General features: G+C 45.5%; 1 protein-coding gene and 1 long non-coding RNA gene across 8 annotated transcripts in view; one reads left to right on the top strand and one right to left on the bottom strand.

The window, feature by feature from the left end:
• Nucleotides 1-22,013, bottom strand: part of SEPTIN9 (septin 9) — a 366,436-nt gene that overhangs the window by 72,088 nt on the left and 272,335 nt on the right. The window contains exon 1 of one of the 7 annotated variants that reach the window (XM_056549576.1): nt 6,574-6,726. The exons of 4 other annotated variants lie outside the window; for them this stretch is intronic. Coding sequence is in view for 1 of the 3 variants with exons in the window: in XM_056549575.1 (XP_056405550.1) it covers nt 1,333-1,342 (10 nt within the window). In the remaining 2 variants the exon portion in view is untranslated. Of the gene's footprint in view, nt 1-1,229; nt 1,254-1,332; nt 1,472-6,573; nt 6,727-22,013 lie in introns of those variants that run through there. 2 more of the 7 variants (XM_056549575.1, XM_056549578.1) reach the window with 2 other exon arrangements.
• Nucleotides 10,870-15,696, top strand: LOC130297277 (uncharacterized). Its single transcript, XR_008849462.1, has 4 exons — nt 10,870-10,893; nt 11,948-12,034; nt 12,879-13,051; nt 15,589-15,696. It is a non-coding gene; the product is annotated as an uncharacterized LOC130297277 (long non-coding RNA).

Here is a 22,013-nt window from a genome sequence, read left to right as displayed (position 1 = left end):
TCAATGGGAATGACCAAAAATGATATGTGTCAGCCATATAACTGCCGGCCAGCATGCCAAGTTTACTAGAGACGGGGTGGCCCAGCTGGAGGACCCCTATTAAAGGGGTACTCCACCCCTAGACATCTTATCCCCATCGAAAGGATAGGGGATAAGATCCCCGGGATCTCGGCTGCAGGACCCACCTTTGCGGCTTCCGGAAGCGCTGAAGGCTCTCATACTAACGCCTCCCGACCACGGTGACGTGAGATCGTGAAGTCACGCCCCCGTGTGACGTCACGCCCCACCCCCTCAATACAAGTCTACGGGAGGGGGCGTGACGGCTGGCACGCCCCCTCCCATAGACTTGCATTGAGGGTCGTGACGTCACACGGGGGCGGAGTCGTGATGTCACAATCTCACGTCACCGTTGTCGGGAGCCGAAGCCTCCAGCGTTTCCGGAAGCCGCAACAGGTGGGTCCTGCAGCAGAGATCCCGGGGGTCCCCAGCAGTGGGACCCCTGCGATCAGACATCTTATCCCCTATCCTTTGGATAGGGGATAAGATGTCTAGGGGCGGAGTACCCCTTTAAGCGTTTTTTAGTTTTTGCACTTTCGTTATTTCCTCTTTACATTAAAAAAAAACTTACTAGCTGCTGTTTACTACAGAGAAAGTTATTTTCTGTCTGTCCACAGTCCTCTCTGCTGACACCTCTGTCCATGTCAAGAACTGTCCAGAGCAGTATAGGTTTGCTATGGGGATTTGCTACTGCTCTGGGAAGTTCCTGACATGGACAGAGGTGTCAGCAGAGAGCACTGTGGACAGACAAAAGAGATTAAAAAAGAAAAGAACGTCCTCTGTAGTATACAGCAGCTGATAAGTACTGGAAGGATTAAGATTTTTTTTATAGAAGTAATATAAAAATCTGTAAAACTTTCCACAGGAGTACCCCTTTAATACATACGGATAACACAGATTGAGTTAGGAGTGTAACATTTACTATTACAATGTGCAGCTGCTACAACAACCAAAAGGTTCAGCAGTCAGAGCAGGGGCAATGTGCGGAACGCTACAGCTACACAGCGACTTCAGTCACACAACATAGCGATGTTGTACGGTGACATTACATAAAATGATTCTCCATGCAGTAGCAATGCAACTTGAGATATGACAGTAACACGACAGTCACGCAAAATCCAACTTTGTTGGATTTTTGGTCGCAGTATCCACACAACTTTGCCAGTACTGACCTCAAGGTAAGTTCCACATGGCTGTGACCAGTCTGCAACTTAGCTGAGATTTGGCTATTTATTTTTTATACAGTCATACCATTATTTGGGTCACACAACTTGCCTAATACCATGTAGCACAACTTCCTTTAAGGGGATGTCCCATGAAGCAAAGTTGGTCCAATGTACATATAATTAAAGGAGTGCAATGTGCTGTTTTTAGGTAAAGTAACTTTCATCCCTATACTGGTTTTCTACCTCATGGATCTACCTCACTTCCTGGTTGTCTCTCTCTGAACTATGACCCTCTTGTTGCCAAGCAACTGAGCACATGCTTTCCCACAATCCCCCTTGCTTTTATGCACAGTGGAGACAATGTCAGTGTGTTGTAACCAAGGGCAACAATTAAAACAATGCAAACCCAAGGGGGGAGATTTGTGTTTGTCCAGAGGAAAAGTTGCTGAGTTGCCCATAGCAACCAGATCGCTTCTTTCATTTTTCAGAGGCCTTTTCAAAACATGAAAGACGCGAGCTGATTGGTTGCTACGGGCAACTCAGCAAGTTTTCCTCCGGACAGGCTTTGATAAATCTCCCCATGGTGGTTTAGTAAATCTTGATCTCTGAAGTGCATTTTCAGAAATACTTTTATGTTTGAAATATGTGCAGTTTCACATAATACACCAGTTTAGCCCTATTTTTCTTAAAGGGGTACTCCGCCCCTAGACATCTTATCCCCTATCGAAAGGATAGGGAATAAGATGTCAGAGTGCGGGGGTCCCACCGCTGGGGACCTGCAGGATCTCGGCTGCAGCACCCACCTGTTGCGGCTTCCGGAAACGCTAGAGGCTTCGGCTCCCAACCACGGTGACGTGAGATTGTGATGTCACGACTCCGCCCCCGTGTGACGTCACGTCCCGCCCCTCAATGCAAGTCTATGGGAGGGGGCGTGACAGCCATCACGCCGCCTCCCATAGACTTGCATTGAGGGGTCGTGAGGCGTTAGGATGAGAGCCTCCAGCGCTGCCGGAAGCCGCAACAGGTGGGTGCTGCAGCAGAGATCACAGGGGTCCCCAGCGGAGGGACCCCCACAATCCTTTCGATAGGGGATAAGATGTCTAGGGGCGGAGTACCCCTTTAAGGAAACAAAACAAAAATCTTATCCCCTATCCACAGGATAAGTGATAAGTGTTTGATCGAGAGGGGTCTGATCGCTTGGACCACCAGCTATCTTCTACCAGGCACCCCAGCTTGTGTATCTCCCATAGAGATACATGAAGAGGGTGTTGGCCACTGCAGTAATCCATGCACGCAGCGGAGGTCGTTCTGTTGAAGGAGAGAGCTAGGGTGTCGGGCAGGAGATCATGGTGAGGGTCCCCTCTTTTTACAGACAAATTGCACCTGTAATGACGTTGCACGACATATATACATACGCAATGTTGTGTGTGGTCCTTCCCTTAGACTAGGGCTTTCTGGTGGCTGGTCACACAACAGCAAGTCACATAACCAAATTATTAGTGCAATTTGTCTGCAACTTTTGGTTGTGCAACTCTATTACAGTTGCGATTTGTGTAAATAAATAAAAAAAAGCTAAATCACAGATCACACACAAATGGCGAGCAGGTAAGGTCAATGCTGGCAAAGTCACATGCGACTTGTGGCCAAAAATCAAGGTTTGGTCGTGGTGGCGGTGATAGGACTCAGGATCCCCGGACAGGCAGGGGGGGAGAAGCGGGTGGCGGCGGAGGTCTATGGCACCGCAAAAGCCGCTGCAGTTCATTGATTTAAAGCACCCACTTTAAATCAATGATCTGCAGCGGTGTGGGCCGGGGGGTAAATAGCCGATAGTTTATACCGGAATATCGGTATAAATTATCTTTCGGCCCTAATCTCCACAGATTATCGGTATCGGCCCTAAAAAAACGATATCGGTCGATCCCTAATTTGTATGTGTAGAACAGTGTTTCCCAACCAGGGTGCCTCCAGCTGTTGCAAAACCACAACTCCCAGCCTTCGGCTGTCCGGGCATGCTGGAAGTTGTAGTTTTGCAACAGCTGGAGGCACCCTGGTTGGGAAACACTGGTGTAGAATGTACTGCAGTGATCATAAACCCAGAGCAGAACAGCATGACCTGGAAGAGGTTAGAGAGAGAATAGATCTGGAGAAGGATGTGTGTGTCTTTGGCAGATTACAGAGATTAACCAGGAGAGAATGTGAGAATGGTGGGGAGAGAAGGGGAGGGGGTGAGGAGGGTGATGTCTGTGTCTTCTCTAGCTGAACAGGAAACCAACATATATCTGAGATATATAGAGTCCACCCTCAGCAGTGAGGAGGAAACCCATACAACAGTATGCAGTATCGGAGGCGAGATCCATACAAGCAGCATCTCCGTGCTATAAACCATCGCGGTGGCTCGGACCTCATTAGCTTGCAGGGAAGCTCTCTGTGCACTGCAGTGTAGGTGCCATGGAGGTGAGAGACTTCACAATAGCGCTGACTCCATACTGAATGAAGATGCGCTACCGGAACGAGAAACAACGAGGGATTGGGGGGGGGGGGGAAGAGAGAAGGGACACAATGTATCAATGTACCTGTCAAACCTTATTTGTCATTGACATAATAGATTATTACAGGCTCCACACCCTTTATTAGGCTATGCTGGAACTATAGTGGGGGAACCTGGTAACACCCAAAGTTATGGGTTAAAATCCATTAGGATTTCTGACAGGTCAGATTCCGTGCAAATCGCACACAGAATCATTCGACTGTTTCAGATGGAAATATTTTCCCGCGCCATAAATCACAAAAGCCACCTGCCTCAAAATGTCCCACCACCTGACAGACTTCTAGGATTACCTATGGGTATGGTGGCTTAGGCCTGACGCTACGGAGGATGAGCCCTGGGTTTGACTATGACTGACATTTATCATCGTCTTTAGACAGTTTTTTGTGTCTACAAAAGGCACAAGCAGGGTTTAAAGGAGATGTCCGGCCCAGACTTTTTCTATTCCGTCCTGCAAAAAAAAAAAAGAGAAAACAAACTTTCACTTACCTCCATATGTTCTCCCGGAGCTCCGCAACAGCTGATCGGTCGGCCGGGCTGTCTGCTTCCTACTTCCTTTAGCCCGGGACATCACATGGCGCTTCAGCCTATCACCGGCCGAGGTGGGACATCGCTGCGGCTGGTGATAGGCTGAAGCGCCATGTGATGTCCCGGGCTAAAGGAAGTAGGAAGCAGACAGCCCGGCCTACCGATCAGCTGTTGCGGAGCTCCGGGAGAACATTTGGAGGTAAGTGAAAGTTTCTTTTGTCTTTTTTTGCAGCCCGGAATAGAAAAAGTCTGCGCCGGACATCTCCTTTAATTGCGCCTTTTGTGCATCTTTCGGTTTACACATTTCTGCTGATTTTGAGTTGCAATACACATGATATGGAAGGGATTTATGAACTGCGCCTTTTTATAAAAAGGCGCAAAAAAGGCACAAAACCACTGAAAAGTCTCTAAGGGTACGTTCACACGCGCGGATTTACAGCGTATTTTACAGGCTTTACATGTGCATGCTGGTAGTGGTAATACGCCGCTACCAGTAGGCACACTGCAATGTGCAAGTCGCAGTATACTCGCACATCGCGTAAGCTCTCTGTCTAGCTCAGAGCAGGGAGAGCGGCCGCAATGTACGAGTACGCCGCGCACATCGCTGCAGTGTGTCTGCTCATAGCGGCGTATTACCGCTACCAGCAGGCACATGTAAAGCCAGCATGGAGCAGGGCCTTCACCAGCGGATCCACAGCTAAATACGCTGCGAAAATCCACGCGTGTGAACGTACCCTAAAAAACACCAGCCTAGACTTAGCTTAGCTTTTTGGTGTATGTAAAGAGATGTTTACCTGCACAAAATTTACCAAATGCTCTGTGACCACTTAAAGGGGTTGTGCGCTGCCCTGCAGTTCGGAGCTCCGCTCACAGCGTCCGGAAGTTCATTACTCCGAAGGCTGTGTGGGGGCTTCCGTGTTCGTGGACGCCGGGCGTAACGTCACGCCCGGCCCCTTCATGACATCTCGCCCGCCCCCTCGTGACGTCACGTCCGCCCCCTCTACCAAAGTCTATGGGAAGGGGGCGTGACAGCGGTCGCGCCCCCTTCCCATAAACTTTTGTAGAGGGGATGGGCGAGACGTCACGAGGGGGCGGGCGAGACGTCACGAGGGGGCCGGGCGAGACGTCACGAGGGGGCCGGGCGAGACGTCACGAGGGGGCCGGGCGAGACGTCACGAGGGGGCCGGGCGAGACGTCACGAGGGGGCCGGGCGAGACGTCACGAGGGGGCCGGGCGAGACGTCACGCCCGGCAGCTGCGAACACGGAGGCCCGCACACAGCTTTCGGAGTAATGAACTTTCGGACGCTGTGAGCGTCAACCCCTTTAATATATTTGGTGCTCCTACATATTGCCAGCACACACAAAAAGGTGTAAAAAAAATGCTTCACTTACACCTACAAGGATAAATGCCGGCCTATTTAGACTTTTGACATGACTTTGTGCCGCAGCCTCCTGTGTGGACAGATGTCAGCTGCAGGTGCTAAGACTCCTCACCCCGAAGCCCTGATTCTTACAAATACATTCTCCAAACCAAAACAAGTTATGGAGAAGCTGACTACCCCGGAGGTTTATACACAGGTTTAGGCGGAAGTTGCTTTTCACAGGATTGGAAGAAAAATGTAATACATGCATTTAACCCCATCATTGCTGCACCGTAAAAACATCAATGTGATCCAGATGACAGACAGCTACTGCAATAGGCCTAGATTGGTATGGCTAGGGCTGCAGACTGATGGGTCCCCTCTACTGTTACATAATGTAATCTCTGCTATGTACAATATTCCATAAAGGGTTACAGTTTCCCATTAGAAGAGGTGTCAGTAAAAGTAATGGTTGGGTGCTGATGGCTGAATTCACTGGGCCCTGGTGCATAAGCTATGCCACCTACCAGGCAATGATGCCAAGTGCCACCATAAGGATGATGTCACCATGTTGTGGATATATATGAAGTAACCATATGCCAATAGATGATTGCACCACCACATTGATTACTGCCCAGTGTCCCATTGTTAAACCACTAGGGATGAATGGGTTACTAATAGGACAAGCTATAAGAGATGCAATGCCTTCGCCAGATGTATGCCCTACAGAGACCCCCCCGCCCCCATTCCTGCACCAGGGGGGCTCAGTAAACCCACCAAGTTGCAGAGTCTGGCTGGTAACAGCAGCTCCCCCACCCCCCGCAGATGGTCGGACCACTACACCGGCCATTCACTACAGTTCTCGGTGCATGGCACAGTACGTGCCCTCTCCCAGCACACGCTTTGCCAACCCACCTGCAAGGAACAATCACCCCCGGGCAGAGGCTGCGGTACACGATCCACGGAGCACACACCGAACACTGACTGCGATCTGAAGCTGAGCGCCGAGGAGACGCGCGGCCACACCCCCTGTCACGTGGGGTGGCGGGGCGGGGCCTCGGCGCGGAAGGGGTTAAAGGGCTGCGGTGGCCTCCGGGCTGATCCCGGGCTGGGGAGGTGTGACTGAGGAGAACGGCTGTGTACACACTGTGCAGTACCGCAGGACGCCATGTCACCTGTACATACACTCCTCATCGGTCTCTGGGGTTCTCCAGCTGTTGACAATTTTCATGGGCTGCCAGGGCATAATGGGAGTTGTAGTTTTGCAACAGCTGGAGAGCCCCAGGTTGGAGAACAGTGATCTATAGATCTATATAGGAATTCCTTTGTGTATATAGCGCCAACATATTCCACAGCAGTTTACATCACATCAGTATTTGTTCTCACTGGTGCAGCACAGTTCTGTATACCAATCCATGGCTGTCAGGGGAGAGGGGGAGTTGTAGATGTGTAACAGCTGCGGGGGGGGGGCACATGTTGGAGAACACTGACCTGTCTGTCTATCTATATCCCATCTATCTTTATCTATCTATCTCATATCTATCTATCTTCTATCTATCTATCTATCTCATATCTATCTATCTTTCTCTATCTATCTCATATCTATCTATCTCATATCTATCTATCTATCTATATCCCATCTATATCTATCTACCTAATTTCTATCTATCTATATCCCATCTATCTTTCTCTATCTATCTCATATCTATCTATCTATATCCCATCTATCTTTCTCTATCTATCTATCTATCTATCTCATATCTATCTATCTTTATCTATCTCATATCTATCTATATCCCATCTATCTTTATCTATCTACCTCATTTCTATCTATCTATATCCCATCTATATCTATCCACCTCATTTCTATCTATCTATATCCCATCTATCTTTCTCTATCTATCTATCTCACATCTATCTATCTATATCCATCTATCTTTATCTGCCTCATTTCTATCTATCTATATCCCATCTATCTTTATCTATCTACCTCATTTCTATCTATCTAGCTATATCCCATCTATCTTTCTCAATCTATCTGCCTCATATCTATCTATCTATCTATCTACCTTCTATCTATCTATGTATCTATCTATCTATCTCATATCTATCTATATCCCATCTATCTTTCTCTATCTATCTCATATCTATCTATCTATATCCATCTATCTTTATCTGCCTCATTTCTATCTATCTATATCCCATCTATCTTTATCTATCTACCTCATTTCTATCTATCTAGCTATATCCCATCTATCTTTCTCTATCTATCTGCCTTATATCTATCTATCTACCTTCTATCTATCTATGTATCTATCTATCTCATATCTATCTATATCCCATCTATCATCTATCTATCCATCTATATCCCATCTATCTATCTATCATCTATTACATATCTATCATCTCATAGCTATCTCATATCTATCATCTATCCCATATCTATCTGATATCTATCATCTATCTCATATCTATCTATCTATCTATCATCTATCCCATATCTATCTGATATCTATTTCATATCTCATATCTATCTATCATCTATCTCATATCTATCCATCTATCTCATATCTATCCATCTATCTATCTCATATCTATCATCTATCTCATATCTATCTATCATCTATCTATCTCATATCTATCTATCTCATATCTATCTATCTCATCTATCATCTATCTCATATCTATCTATCATCTATCTCATATCTATCATCTATCTCATATATATCTATCTATCATCTATCTCATATATATCTATCTATCATCTATCTCATATCTATCTATATATCTCATATCTATCTATCTCATATCTATCTATCTAGCTATCTCATATCTATCCATCTATCTATCTCATATCTATCATCTATCTCATATCTATCTATCATCTATCTCATATCTATCTATCATCTATCTCATATCTATCTATCTATCTATCTCATATCTATATATATATCATCTATCTCATATCTATCATCTATCTCATATCTATCATCTATCTCATATCTATCATCTATCTCATATCTATCTATCATCTATCTCATATCTATCTATCTATCTATCTATCTATCTATCTATCTATCTATCATCTATCTCATATCTATCATCTATCTCATATCTATCTATCTATCATCTATCTCATATCTATCATCCATCTCATATCTATCTATCTATCTATCTCATATCTATCTATCTATCTATATCTCATATCTATCTCATATCTATTTATCTATCTCATATCTATCTATCTATCTATCTATCTCATATCTATCATCTATCTCATATCTATCTATCTATCTCATATCTATCTATCTATCTATCTATCTCATATCTATCTATCTATCTATCTCAAATCTATCTATCTATCTATCATCTATCTCATATCTATCAATCTATCTATCTATCTCATATCTATCTATCTATCTATCTATCTATCATCTATCTCTCTATATCCTATCTATCTACAGTATCTATATATCATATCCATCTATCTCATATCTATCTATCACTTATCTATCTACCTCTCTATATCCTATCTATCTAGAAAAAACAGCAGAAGATAGTCGCAGCACTCCAAAAATAGTGAAAAAATAAGGTGGCTTTATTCCATATAACAACTACAAGAGCAACGTTTCGGCTTCCTGTGCAGCCTTTATCAAGCCTGTCAAGTGACCAAAGTAGGTGGTTTAAATACAACATCCAAGGTGATTGAGTGTACATACAGTGTAATAGACAATTAGTACAAAAGATAAAAAATCTGACAACATGTCAAGTGCATATATAAGAAAGTGCATCATATATGAGACAAAAGCATTTGTCTGGGTAATAGTGCAAAATGATACAGTGTAATAGTGAAATTCACATGAAAAAGATGCAAAACAGCTCAACAGAGGCGGCTCTCTAATTAGGCAACTTAGGCAGCCGCCTAAGGCCTCGCGCTAAAAGGGGCCTCGTGGCCTACTAAATCGTATAGTTAGAGCAGGGATTTTTGCACTCCTCTACACCCCTTTGTCACCCATGTATACTCCTCTACACCCCTCTGTACGCTCCTCTATACCCCCTCTGTCACCCATGTACACTCCTCTACACCCCTCTGTCACCCATGTACACCCCTCTGTACACTCCTCTACACCCCTCTGTCACCCATGCACACCCCTCTGTACACTCCTCTACACCCCTCTGTCACCCATGTACACCCCTCTGTACACTCCTCTACACCCCTCTGTCACCCATGTACACTCTTCTACACCCCCTCTGTCACCCATGTACACTCCTCTATACCCCTCTGTCACCCATGTACACTCTTCTACACCCCCTCTGTCACCCATGTACACTCCTCTACACCCCTCAGTCACCCATGTACACCCCTCTGTACACTCCTCTACACCCCTCTGTCACCCATGTACACTCTTCTACACCCCCTCTGTCACCCATGTACACTCCTCTATACCCCTCTGTCACCCATGTACACTCATCTACATCCCTCTGTCACCCATGTACACTCCTCTACACCCCTCTGTACACTCCTCTACACCCCTCTGTACACTCCTCTACACCCCTCTGTCACCCATGTACACTACTCTACACCCCTCTGTACACTCCTCTACACCCCTATGTCACCCATGTACACTCATCTACATCCCTCTGTCACCCATGTACACTCCTCTACACCCCTCTGTCCACTCCTCTACACCCCTCTGTCACCCCTCTGTACACTCCTCTACACCCCTCTGTCACCCATGTACACTCCTCTACACCCCTCTGTCACCCATGTACACTCCTCTACACCCCTCTGTACACTCCTCTACACCCCTCTGTCACCCATGTACACTCCTCTACACCCCTCTGTACACTCCTCTACACCCCTCTGTCACCCATGTACACTCATCTACATCCCTCTGTCACCCATGTACACTCCTCTACACCCCTCTGTACACTCCTCTACACCCCTCTGTACACTCCTCGACACCCCTCTGTCACCCATGTACACTCCTCTACACCCCTCTGTCACCCATGTACACTCCTCTACACCCCTCTGTACACTCCTCTACACCCCTCTGTCACCCAAGTACACTCTTCTACACCCCTCTGTCACCCATGGAAAAAAAAAGTGCTGAGCCTAAGAGGTTTGTTTTGCAGGTTTAACGGTGAAGAATTGTGGGTGGAAGAAATTGTCATGATGGCCCGGACCAAATGTAGAAGAGAAGGCAACGAAGCAAATTAGAGAAGACATCATTGGTGAGTTGCTGTATGAAGCAGCACTTTAAACTACATACCCACTGACGAACACATGTAGAGGAAGGAAAGTCGGCACTGCCGCACTCACGATTCTGCCGGAGTTACTGGATCACTGCACCTACACGTCCAAATGCCACAAATCCGGTGCTCAGTCCGCCATAAGCATAAGCGTAGAGAATCTTGAAAGAAGAGATCGCAGACGGCACTCACGGAAACAGCAAGAAGTTTTATTCGGGATCGCTGGTCCACGCAACAACAACGACAGGTAAGTCGACCGGTTTCGCGCTACACAGAGCGCTTACACGTTACTTCACGAGAAGTCACGTGTAAGCGCTCTGTGTAGCGCGAAAACGGTCGACTTACCTGTCGTTGTTGTTGCGTGGACCAGCGATCCCGAATAAAACTTCTTGCTGTTTCCGTGAGTGCCGTCTGCGATCTCTTCTTTCAAGATTACATACCCACTGATAAATAGATATAGTGCATTGGTTTTTTTTTCTACCATTTTATCCTTTTTTTTTTTTTTGCTCGTCATTCTCGGTAGGGGAGCCTTGCGTTAAAAAAAAATGTAAATTTTTTTTTCTTCCTTTTTATCGCGCTTGGGGGGGTCTGAAATACATTTTTGCATAAGGCCTTAAAAAGTCTAGGCCTCAAAAAGTCCAGGATGCCTGATGAAGGAGGTGGCGTGAGCCAATTTTACCTCAGAAACGCGTCACATATATACAATAAACTATGACAACTTCCTACGAAGTCGGTCCAGTGGTTCGCTCCCTTTGCTCTGGAACTGGTTTACTGCCCGGGTGGATGCCTGTTATTGCTTTGCTCCTGAGTCTATGAGATATGCCTACGAGGAGGGGGGGATATGTTATAAACTAACACTTCCCCCCCCCCACTGTGGAGTAAGTCCCTATCTATATGAATTGTGTATAATATTCCAACACTTCTCTGAGCGCTTGGGGATTTTTTTCTTTTTTCTATATGTACATTAACTATGGATCTACCTGTGGTATATCTGGATACCCCTGCGATCTCCTATATGGATCCCGGTCTGGGGGAGGAGTGACATTTGATTGAATTAAGGCGAACGTGGCTCTGGAGGTGTTTGTGGTGGTCTTCTTGGTATAGAGATCCCCACTTACACCAGGTGAGTCAAAACCTATAAACCTCTCCCTATTCCTGATTCTCACTGCCTTCTAACATCTGGTTGTTTTGACAGCAGCGCTCCCTGGTTATTTTTCTGTAGTATATGATGGACCTCCCAGTCTAATATATTCATGGAATCCGCCTCTGAGGTGACATTTTGGTCTGCCCAGACTCCATCGTTCCGACCAGTGTCATTGTAGTCTGTTGCAATCTGTTGCAGTCGCTGCCTAGCGACCAGGAGGTGGTGACCATTTTTTGTTAATGGCTCCTTCATATCGTTGGATGTCATCCCAGTCTTGGGCTCTGCACAGAGTTGATAGGTGACTGATGCACGGTCCATGGCCACTGCTCCATTTTTCTGGCTGGCGGCTTGATGCAAGATATGCGTCGGCTTCACCGCCAGACGTTTGGACTAGTGTAGTTCACTCCACACTGGTAGGAACGATGGAGTATGGGCAGACCAAAATGTCACCTCAGAGGCGGATTCCATGAATATATTAGACTGGGCGGTCCATCACATACTACAATCAGTTTATATTTCCTTTTCAATTAATTTTTTTTAATTTTTTTTATTTATTTTATTCTTTTTTTTGATCCCTTATTTACCTTTTCTATTTTTTTATTTATTAATTTTTTTTATTTTTTATTATTTTTCTCATTTTTTATTATTTTTGTTATCTATATTTTTCTGTGATTTTTTTGTTTGTTTTTTTTCTCTCTAGTTTGGCTAATCCATCGTTTCTATTTATTTATTTCTCCTGTTTATTGTCTCTTTTTACATTATGTCTCTCTTCTCTTGTACTTTTGCTTTTATATGTGGATTTTCCACTTCTTCGGATATCCAGCATTGATTTACTGTCCACTTGGTAATTTTCCCTGTTCCAAGATGGGTCCGAGGGCCATCTGGTCCGTGGTGCGCATGCGCCACAAATTTGCATCGCTGCTCATCATGTGACCGGGTCTCCTGAGAGCTGATTGGACGACACCGATTCTTCCTCCATGTTTACAGTTGTATCCGGTGAGTGTCCTGCCGTGACCCCTGCCCCCACTTAGGTTATTAATGTTTTATATTTTAGAAATTGAGCTGTTTTGCATCTTTTTCATGTGAATTTCACTATTACACAGTATCATTTTGCACTATTACCCAGACATGATGCACCTTCTTATATATGCACTTTATATGATATCAGATTTTTTATCTTTTGTACTAATTGTCTATTACACTGTATGTACACTCAATCACCTTGGATGTTGTATTTAAACCACCTACTTTGGTCACTTGACAGGCTTGATAAAGGCTGCACAGGAAGCCGAAACGTTGCTCTTGTAGTTGTGATATGGAATAAAGCCACCTTATTTTTTCACTATTTTTTGGAGTGCTGCGACTATCTTCTGCTGTTTTATCTGAATTTGGGCCTTTGACCGTGGCCAACTAGTTGCTTGCACCCATCTATTTTTCCCTTCGGTTGTGCTGCTCTTCCGTTATTTTTTGCTATCTATCTATCTTTTTACCTCATATGTATCTATCTATCTCATATCTATCTATTTATTTATCCATCTCATATCTATCTATTTATCTTTCTATCTCATATCTATCTCTCTATATCCTATCTATCTTTTTATCTATCTCATATATATCTATCTATCTCTCTATATCCTATCTATCTATCTATCTATCTATCTCATATATATCTTTTTATTTCATATCTATTTATCTATCTCATATCTTTCTATCTATCTATCTTTCTATCTCATATCTTTCTATCTATCTATCTATCTATTTATTTATCTATCTCATATCTATCTATCTCATCTATCTATCTTTCTATCTCATATCTATGTATCTATATCATATCTATTTATCTATCTATCTATCTATCTATCTCATATCTATCTATCTAGAAAAGCAAATGGAGCAGCACTCACGAATGGGAATAGATGCAGTGGGTGCAAGCTGTGGATGGGCCCTGGTCCTCGAGCCCCAATTAGATACAGCAACCAAGTAGACGCAGCAGCACTCCAGCGTAGTGAGAATAGTGACTTTTATTTATCACCAAGATGCAATAGCGACGTTTCAACCACCTCACGTGGCCGTCCTCAAGCCTATCTATCTATCCGTCTATTTCATATCTATCTTTCTATCTCCTATACATCTATCTATCTCTCTATATCTTATCTATCTATCTATCTATTTATCTATCTAGCAACAAAAAAATGCAGCAGCACATTGCCAGCACAAGGATATAGGTGAAACATGAATATGCAGTTAAAACATGGAGAGCTATACAGCTATGGTGTAATAGATGCAAATGTGAAACTATGAAATAGTGAGGCACTTAGCTCGTAAATTTGTCTACGCCGGCGGTCATTTATCTATCTATCCATCTCGCATATCTATCTATCTCTCATATCTATCTATCTATTTATTTATTTATCTATCTATCATCTATCTCATATCTATCTTTCTATCTATCTATCTATCTATCTATCTATCTATCTATCTATCTATTTCCTATATATCTATCTCTCCATATCTTATCTATCTATCTATCTTATTATAAGATAGATAGAAATAAGATAGATAGATATGTGATAGAAAGAGAGATATGAGATAGGTAGATATATAGACAGATATGTGTGTGAGAGAGAGAGACAGAGATATATAAGAGAAATAGATGGATAGATAGATATAAGATTCTTATTTCTATCTACATATCTATCTATCTATTTTTCTCTTATCTACCTGTCTATCCATCTATTTCTCTCATATCTCTCGCTCTCGAGCTCATATACATCTATTTATCTACCTATTTTATATTTCTCTATCTATCTTTCTATATTTTCCTTTTTTCTTATATTTTATTTCTCTTTATCCCCCCCCCCCCCCTCCTGATGCTCAAATCTTCTTCTCCTAAAATCTCCTCAACTTTGTTCTGTATTTGCAAGACAAGCAATACAAGCCTATGGGGGGCCAAGGACAGAGCTCTGCCCAACAGCACTAGGGGAACTGTAAAATATAGATAAAGCCTGCAGAGCAGAAATTTGCTGAAAAGTACCATATACAAGTTATTATGTGGCCAGAAATAATGCTACTTCTCCAGATTATCCTGAAAAGTCACCTGAAATGACGGGTACGCTTTTTCAAGTATCCACTAACCAGTAATTTGTAAATTTCAGACGCCTTGTAATTTACAGGTCAAAAAATGTGACGTTTCCATTTAAAACTTGACATTCTTATAGAATGTAAAGTTACAATCTGCTGTCTGTATCCATTCCTTACTGTTTTCAAGATCTCTGCTTACTGTCATTGAATAGGGACTATCACAAGCTGCAGATTTACTCTATTATTTACAAACTAATTATTAACAAAACACATTCACGTAAGTTTGGGGTATATTTCAGGACATGCTGAAGATTTTGTCTTTTGGCAGATTTCACACCCAGGTTTGGCCATTAGTTGGTTGGCTGTGAGGTAAGCGGCTAAATTATTGTGCAGACAGGGAGCAGAAATGATCACTGCACCTTTTGGGTTCCCCTTTACGTATATCATTGTAGGCTGCTCACATGATCAGGACTGAAGTAACGAGTCGTGCACCTGTGTGCTCATCACATGATCAGGACTGAAGTAACGAGCCATGCACCTGTATGTCCATCACATGATCAGGACTGATGTAACAAGCCGTGCACCTGTGTGTCCATCACATGATCAGGACTGATGTAACGAGCCGTGCACCTGTGTGTCCATCACATGATCAGGACTGATGTAACGAGCCGTGCACCTGTGTGTCCATCACATGATCAGGACTGATTTAACGAGCCGTGCACCTGTGTGTCCATCACATGATCAGGACTGAAGAAATGAGCCGTGCACCTGTGTGCCCATCACATGACCAGGACTGATGTAACGAGCTGTGTACCTGTGTGCTCATCACATAACCAGGACTGATGTAACGAGCCGTGCACCAGTGTGCTCATCACATGACCAGGACTGATGTAACGAGCCGTGCACCTGTGTGCCCATCACATGACCAGGACTGATGTAACGAGCTGTGTACCTGTGTGTCATCACATGACCAGGACTGATGTAACGAGCCGTGTACCTGTGTGCCCATCACATGACCAGGATTGATGTAACGAGCCGTGCACCTGTGTGTCCATCACATGATCAGGTCTGATGTAACGAGCCGTGCACCTGTGTGCTCATCACATGACCAGGACTGATGTAACTAGCCGTGCACCTGTGTGCTCATCACATGATCAGGACTGACGTGACGAGGCGTGCACCTGTGTCCATCACATGATCAGGACTGATGTAACAAGCCGTGCACTTGTGTGTCCATCACATGATCAGGACTGATGTGACGAGGCGTGCACCTGTGTCCATCACATGATCAGGACTGATGTAACAAGCCGTGCACCTGTGTGTCCATCACATGATCAGGACTGATGTAATGAGCCGTTCACCTGTGTGTCCATCACATGATCAGGACTGATGTAACGCGCCGTGCACCTGTGTGCCCATCACATGATCAGTACTGATGTGACGAGCCGTGCACCTGTGTGTCCATCACATGATCAGTACTGATGTAACGAGCTGTGCACCTGTGTGCCCATCACATGATCAGGACTGATGTAACGAGTCGTGCACCTGTGTGTCCATCACATGACCAGGACTGATGTGACGAGCCGTGCACCTGTGTGTCCATCACATGATCAGTACTGATGTAACGAGCTGTGCACCTGTGTGCCCATCACATGATCAGGACTGATGTAATGAGCCGTGCACCTGTGTGTCCATCACATGATCAGGACTGATGTAACGAGCCGTGCACCTGTGTGCTCATCACATGATCAGTACTGATGTAACGAGCCGTGCACCTGTGTGCTCATCACATGATCAGGACTGATGACTTTGTGGCGGTATCTGTTTTTGCAGGTCTCTGTATCTCGGTCCTATTAAAATGAAATGCACCAGGCACAGCCACAAGAAGATTTCCAGAGTGGTGCCTAGACTCCTGCTAATCCGATATTGATGATAGGTCATGAATAGGCCTTCCATATTAAAGTGGTTAGCACTGTTGCCTTGTAGTTCTGTAGGTTTAATTCCCATCAGAGACAAGATTTGCAATGAGTTTGTATGTTCTCCCATGTTTTCCCCTTTACGTATATCATTGTAGGCTGCTCACATGATCAGGACTGAAGTAACGAGTCGTGCACCTGTGTGCTCATCACATGATCAGGACTGAAGTAACGAGCCATGCACCTGTGTGTCCATCACATGATCAGGACTGATGTAACAAGCCGTGCACCTGTGTGTCCATCACATGATCAGGACTGATGTAACGAGCCGTGCACCTGTGTGTCCATCACATGATCAGGACTGATGTAACGAGCCGTGCACCTGTGTGTCCATCACATGATCAGGACTGATGTAACGAGCCGTGCACCTGTGTGTCCATCACATGATCAGGACTGAAGAAATGAGCTGTGCACCTGTGTGCCCATCACATGACCAGGACTGATGTAACGAGCTGTGTACCTGTGTGCTCATCACATAACCAGGACTGATGTAACGAGCCGTGCACCAGTGTGCTCATCACATGACCAGGACTGATGTAACGAGCCGTGCACCTGTGTGCCCATCACATGACCAGGACTGATGTAACGAGCTGTGTACCTGTGTGTCCATCACATGACCAGGACTGATGTAACGAGCCGTGTACCTGTGTGCCCATCACATGACCAGGACTGATGTAACGAGCCGTGCACCTGTGTGCTCATCACATGATCAGGACTGACGTGACGAGGCGTGCACCTGTGTCCATCACATGATCAGGACTGATGTAACAAGCCGTGCACCTGTGTGTCCATCACATGATCAGTACTGATGTGACGAGGCGTGCACCTGTGTCCATCACATGATCAGGACTGATGTGACGAGGCGTGCACCTGTGTCCATCACATGATCAGGACTGATGTAACAAGCCGTGCACCTGTGTGTCCATCACATGATCAGGACTGATGTAATGAGCCGTTCACCTGTGTGTCCATCACATGATCAGGACTGATGTAACGCGCCGTGCACCTGTGTGCCCATCACATGATCAGTACTGATGTGACGAGCCGTGCACCTGTGTGTCCATCACATGATCAGTACTGATGTAACGAGCTGTGCACCTGTGTGCCCATCACATGATCAGGACTGATGTAACGAGTCGTGCACCTGTGTGTCCATCACATGACCAGGACTGATGTGACGAGCCGTGCACCTGTGTGTCCATCACATGATCAGTACTGATGTAACGAGCTGTGCACCTGTGTGCCCATCACATGATCAGGACTGATGTAATGAGCCGTGCACCTGTGTGTCCATCACATGATCAGGACTGATGTAACGAGCCGTGCACCTGTGTGCTCATCACATGATCAGTACTGATGTAACGAGCCGTGCACCTGTGTGCTCATCACATGATCAGGACTGATGACTTTGTGGCGGTATCTGTTTTTGCAGGTCTCTGTATCTCGGTCCTATTAAAATGAAATGCACCAGGCACAGCCACAAGAAGATTTCCAGAGTGGTGCCTAGACTCCTGCTAATCCGATATTGATGATAGGTCATGAATAGGCCTTCCATATTAAAGTGGTTAGCACTGTTGCCTTGTAGTTCTGTAGGTTTAATTCCCATCAGAGACAAGATTTGCAATGAGTTTGTATGTTCTCCCATGTTTTCCCCTTTACGTATATCATTGTAGGCTGCTCACATGATCAGGACTGAAGTAACGAGTCGTGCACCTGTGTGCTCATCACATGATCAGGACTGAAGTAACGAGCCATGCACCTGTGTGTCCATCACATGATCAGGACTGATGTAACAAGCCGTGCACCTGTGTGTCCATCACATGATCAGGACTGATGTAACGAGCCGTGCACCTGTGTGTCCATCACATGATCAGGACTGATGTAACGAGCCGTGCACCTGTGTGTCCATCACATGATCAGGACTGATGTAACGAGCCGTGCACCTGTGTGTCCATCACATGATCAGGACTGAAGAAATGAGCTGTGCACCTGTGTGCCCATCACATGACCAGGACTGATGTAACGAGCTGTGTACCTGTGTGCTCATCACATAACCAGGACTGATGTAACGAGCCGTGCACCAGTGTGCTCATCACATGACCAGGACTGATGTAACGAGCCGTGCACCTGTGTGCCCATCACATGACCAGGACTGATGTAACGAGCTGTGTACCTGTGTGTCCATCACATGACCAGGACTGATGTAACGAGCCGTGTACCTGTGTGCCCATCACATGACCAGGACTGATGTAACGAGCCGTGCACCTGTGTGCTCATCACATGATCAGGACTGACGTGACGAGGCGTGCACCTGTGTCCATCACATGATCAGGACTGATGTAACAAGCCGTGCACCTGTGTGTCCATCACATGATCAGTACTGATGTGACGAGGCGTGCACCTGTGTCCATCACATGATTAGGACTGATGTAACAAGCCGTGCACCTGTGTGTCCATCACATGATCAGGACTGATGTAATGAGCCGTTCACCTGTGTGTCCATCACATGATCAGGACTGATGTAACGCGCCGTGCACCTGTGTGCCCATCACATGATCAGTACTGATGTGACGAGCCGTGCACCTGTGTGTCCATCACATGATCAGTACTGATGTAACGAGCTGTGCACCTGTGTGCCCATCACATGATCAGGACTGATGTAACGAGTCGTGCACCTGTGTGTCCATCACATGACCAGGACTGATGTGACGAGCCGTGCACCTGTGTGTCCATCACATGATCAGTACTGATGTAACGAGCTGTGCACCTGTGTGCCCATCACATGATCAGGACTGATGTAATGAGCCGTGCACCTGTGTGTCCATCACATGATCAGGACTGATGTAACGAGCCGTGCACCTGTGTGCTCATCACATGATCAGTACTGATGTAACGAGCCGTGCACCTGTGTGCTCATCACATGATCAGGACTGATGACTTTGTGGCGGTATCTGTTTTTGCAGGTCTCTGTATCTCGGTCCTATTAAAATGAAATGCACCAGGCACAGCCACAAGAAGATTTCCAGAGTGGTGCCTAGACTCCTGCTAATCCGATATTGATGATAGGTCATGAATAGGCCTTCCATATTAAAGTGGTTAGCACTGTTGCCTTGTAGTTCTGTAGGTTTAATTCCCATCAGAGACAAGATTTGCAATGAGTTTGTATGTTCTCCCATGTTTTCCCCTTTACGTATATCATTGTAGGCTGCTCACATGATCAGGACTGAAGTAACGAGTCGTGCACCTGTGTGCTCATCACATGATCAGGACTGAAGTAACGAGCCATGCACCTGTGTGTCCATCACATGATCAGGACTGATGTAACAAGCCGTGCACCTGTGTGTCCATCACATGATCAGGACTGATGTAACGAGCCGTGCACCTGTGTGTCCATCACATGATCAGGACTGATGTAACGAGCCGTGCACCTGTGTGTCCATCACATGATCAGGACTGATGTAACGAGCCGTGCACCTGTGTGTCCATCACATGATCAGGACTGAAGAAATGAGCTGTGCACCTGTGTGCCCATCACATGACCAGGACTGATGTAACGAGCTGTGTACCTGTGTGCTCATCACATAACCAGGACTGATGTAACGAGCCGTGCACCAGTGTGCTCATCACATGACCAGGACTGATGTAACGAGCCGTGCACCTGTGTGCCCATCACATGACCAGGACTGATGTAACGAGCTGTGTACCTGTGTGTCCATCACATGACCAGGACTGATGTAACGAGCCGTGTACCTGTGTGCCCATCACATGACCAGGACTGATGTAACGAGCCGTGCACCTGTGTGCTCATCACATGATCAGGACTGACGTGACGAGGCGTGCACCTGTGTCCATCACATGATCAGGACTGATGTAACAAGCCGTGCACCTGTGTGTCCATCACATGATCAGTACTGATGTGACGAGGCGTGCACCTGTGTCCATCACATGATTAGGACTGATGTAACAAGCCGTGCACCTGTGTGTCCATCACATGATCAGGACTGATGTAATGAGCCGTTCACCTGTGTGTCCATCACATGATCAGGACTGATGTAACGCGCCGTGCACCTGTGTGCCCATCACATGATCAGTACTGATGTGACGAGCCGTGCACCTGTGTGTCCATCACATGATCAGTACTGATGTAACGAGCTGTGCACCTGTGTGCCCATCACATGATCAGGACTGATGTAACGAGTCGTGCACCTGTGTGTCCATCACATGACCAGGACTGATGTGACGAGCCGTGCACCTGTGTGTCCATCACACGATCAGTACTGATGTAACGAGCTGTGCACCTGTGTGTCCATCACATGACCAGGACTGATGTAATGAGCCGTGCACCTGTGTGTCCATCACATGATCAGGACTGATGTAACGAGCTGTGCACCTGTGTGCTCATCACATGATCAGGACTGATGTAACGAGCTGTGCACCTGTGTGCTCATCACATGATCAGTACTGATGTAACGAGCCGTGCACCTGTGTGCTCATCACATGATCAGGACTGATGACTTTGTGGCGGTATCTGTTTTTGCAGGTCTCTGTATCTCGGTCCTATTAAAATGAAATGCACCAGGCACAGCCACAAGAAGATTTCCAGAGTGGTGCCTAGACTCCTGCTAATCCGATATTGATGATAGGTCATGAATAGGCCTTCCATATTAAAGTGGTTAGCACTGTTGCCTTGTAGTTCTGTAGGTTTAATTCCCATCAGAGACAAGATTTGCAATGAGTTTGTATGTTCTCCCATGTTTTCGTGTGTTTCCAGTGGATACATTGTTTTTTTTTCACACAGTAAAAAATACTGATAGGTAAATAAAGATTGTGAGTCCCAGAGGGACATGGGCTAATTTGGTGAATAGTGAACTGCGAATTCTGTGTGTGCTATATAAATAAAG

This window comes from Hyla sarda, chromosome 13 (assembly GCF_029499605.1).
Source record: "Hyla sarda isolate aHylSar1 chromosome 13, aHylSar1.hap1, whole genome shotgun sequence".
Taxonomy (NCBI): domain Eukaryota; kingdom Metazoa; phylum Chordata; class Amphibia; order Anura; family Hylidae; genus Hyla; species Hyla sarda.
The sequence above is the reverse complement of the archived record's forward strand: the minus strand, read 5'-3'. Positions and strand labels throughout refer to the sequence as shown.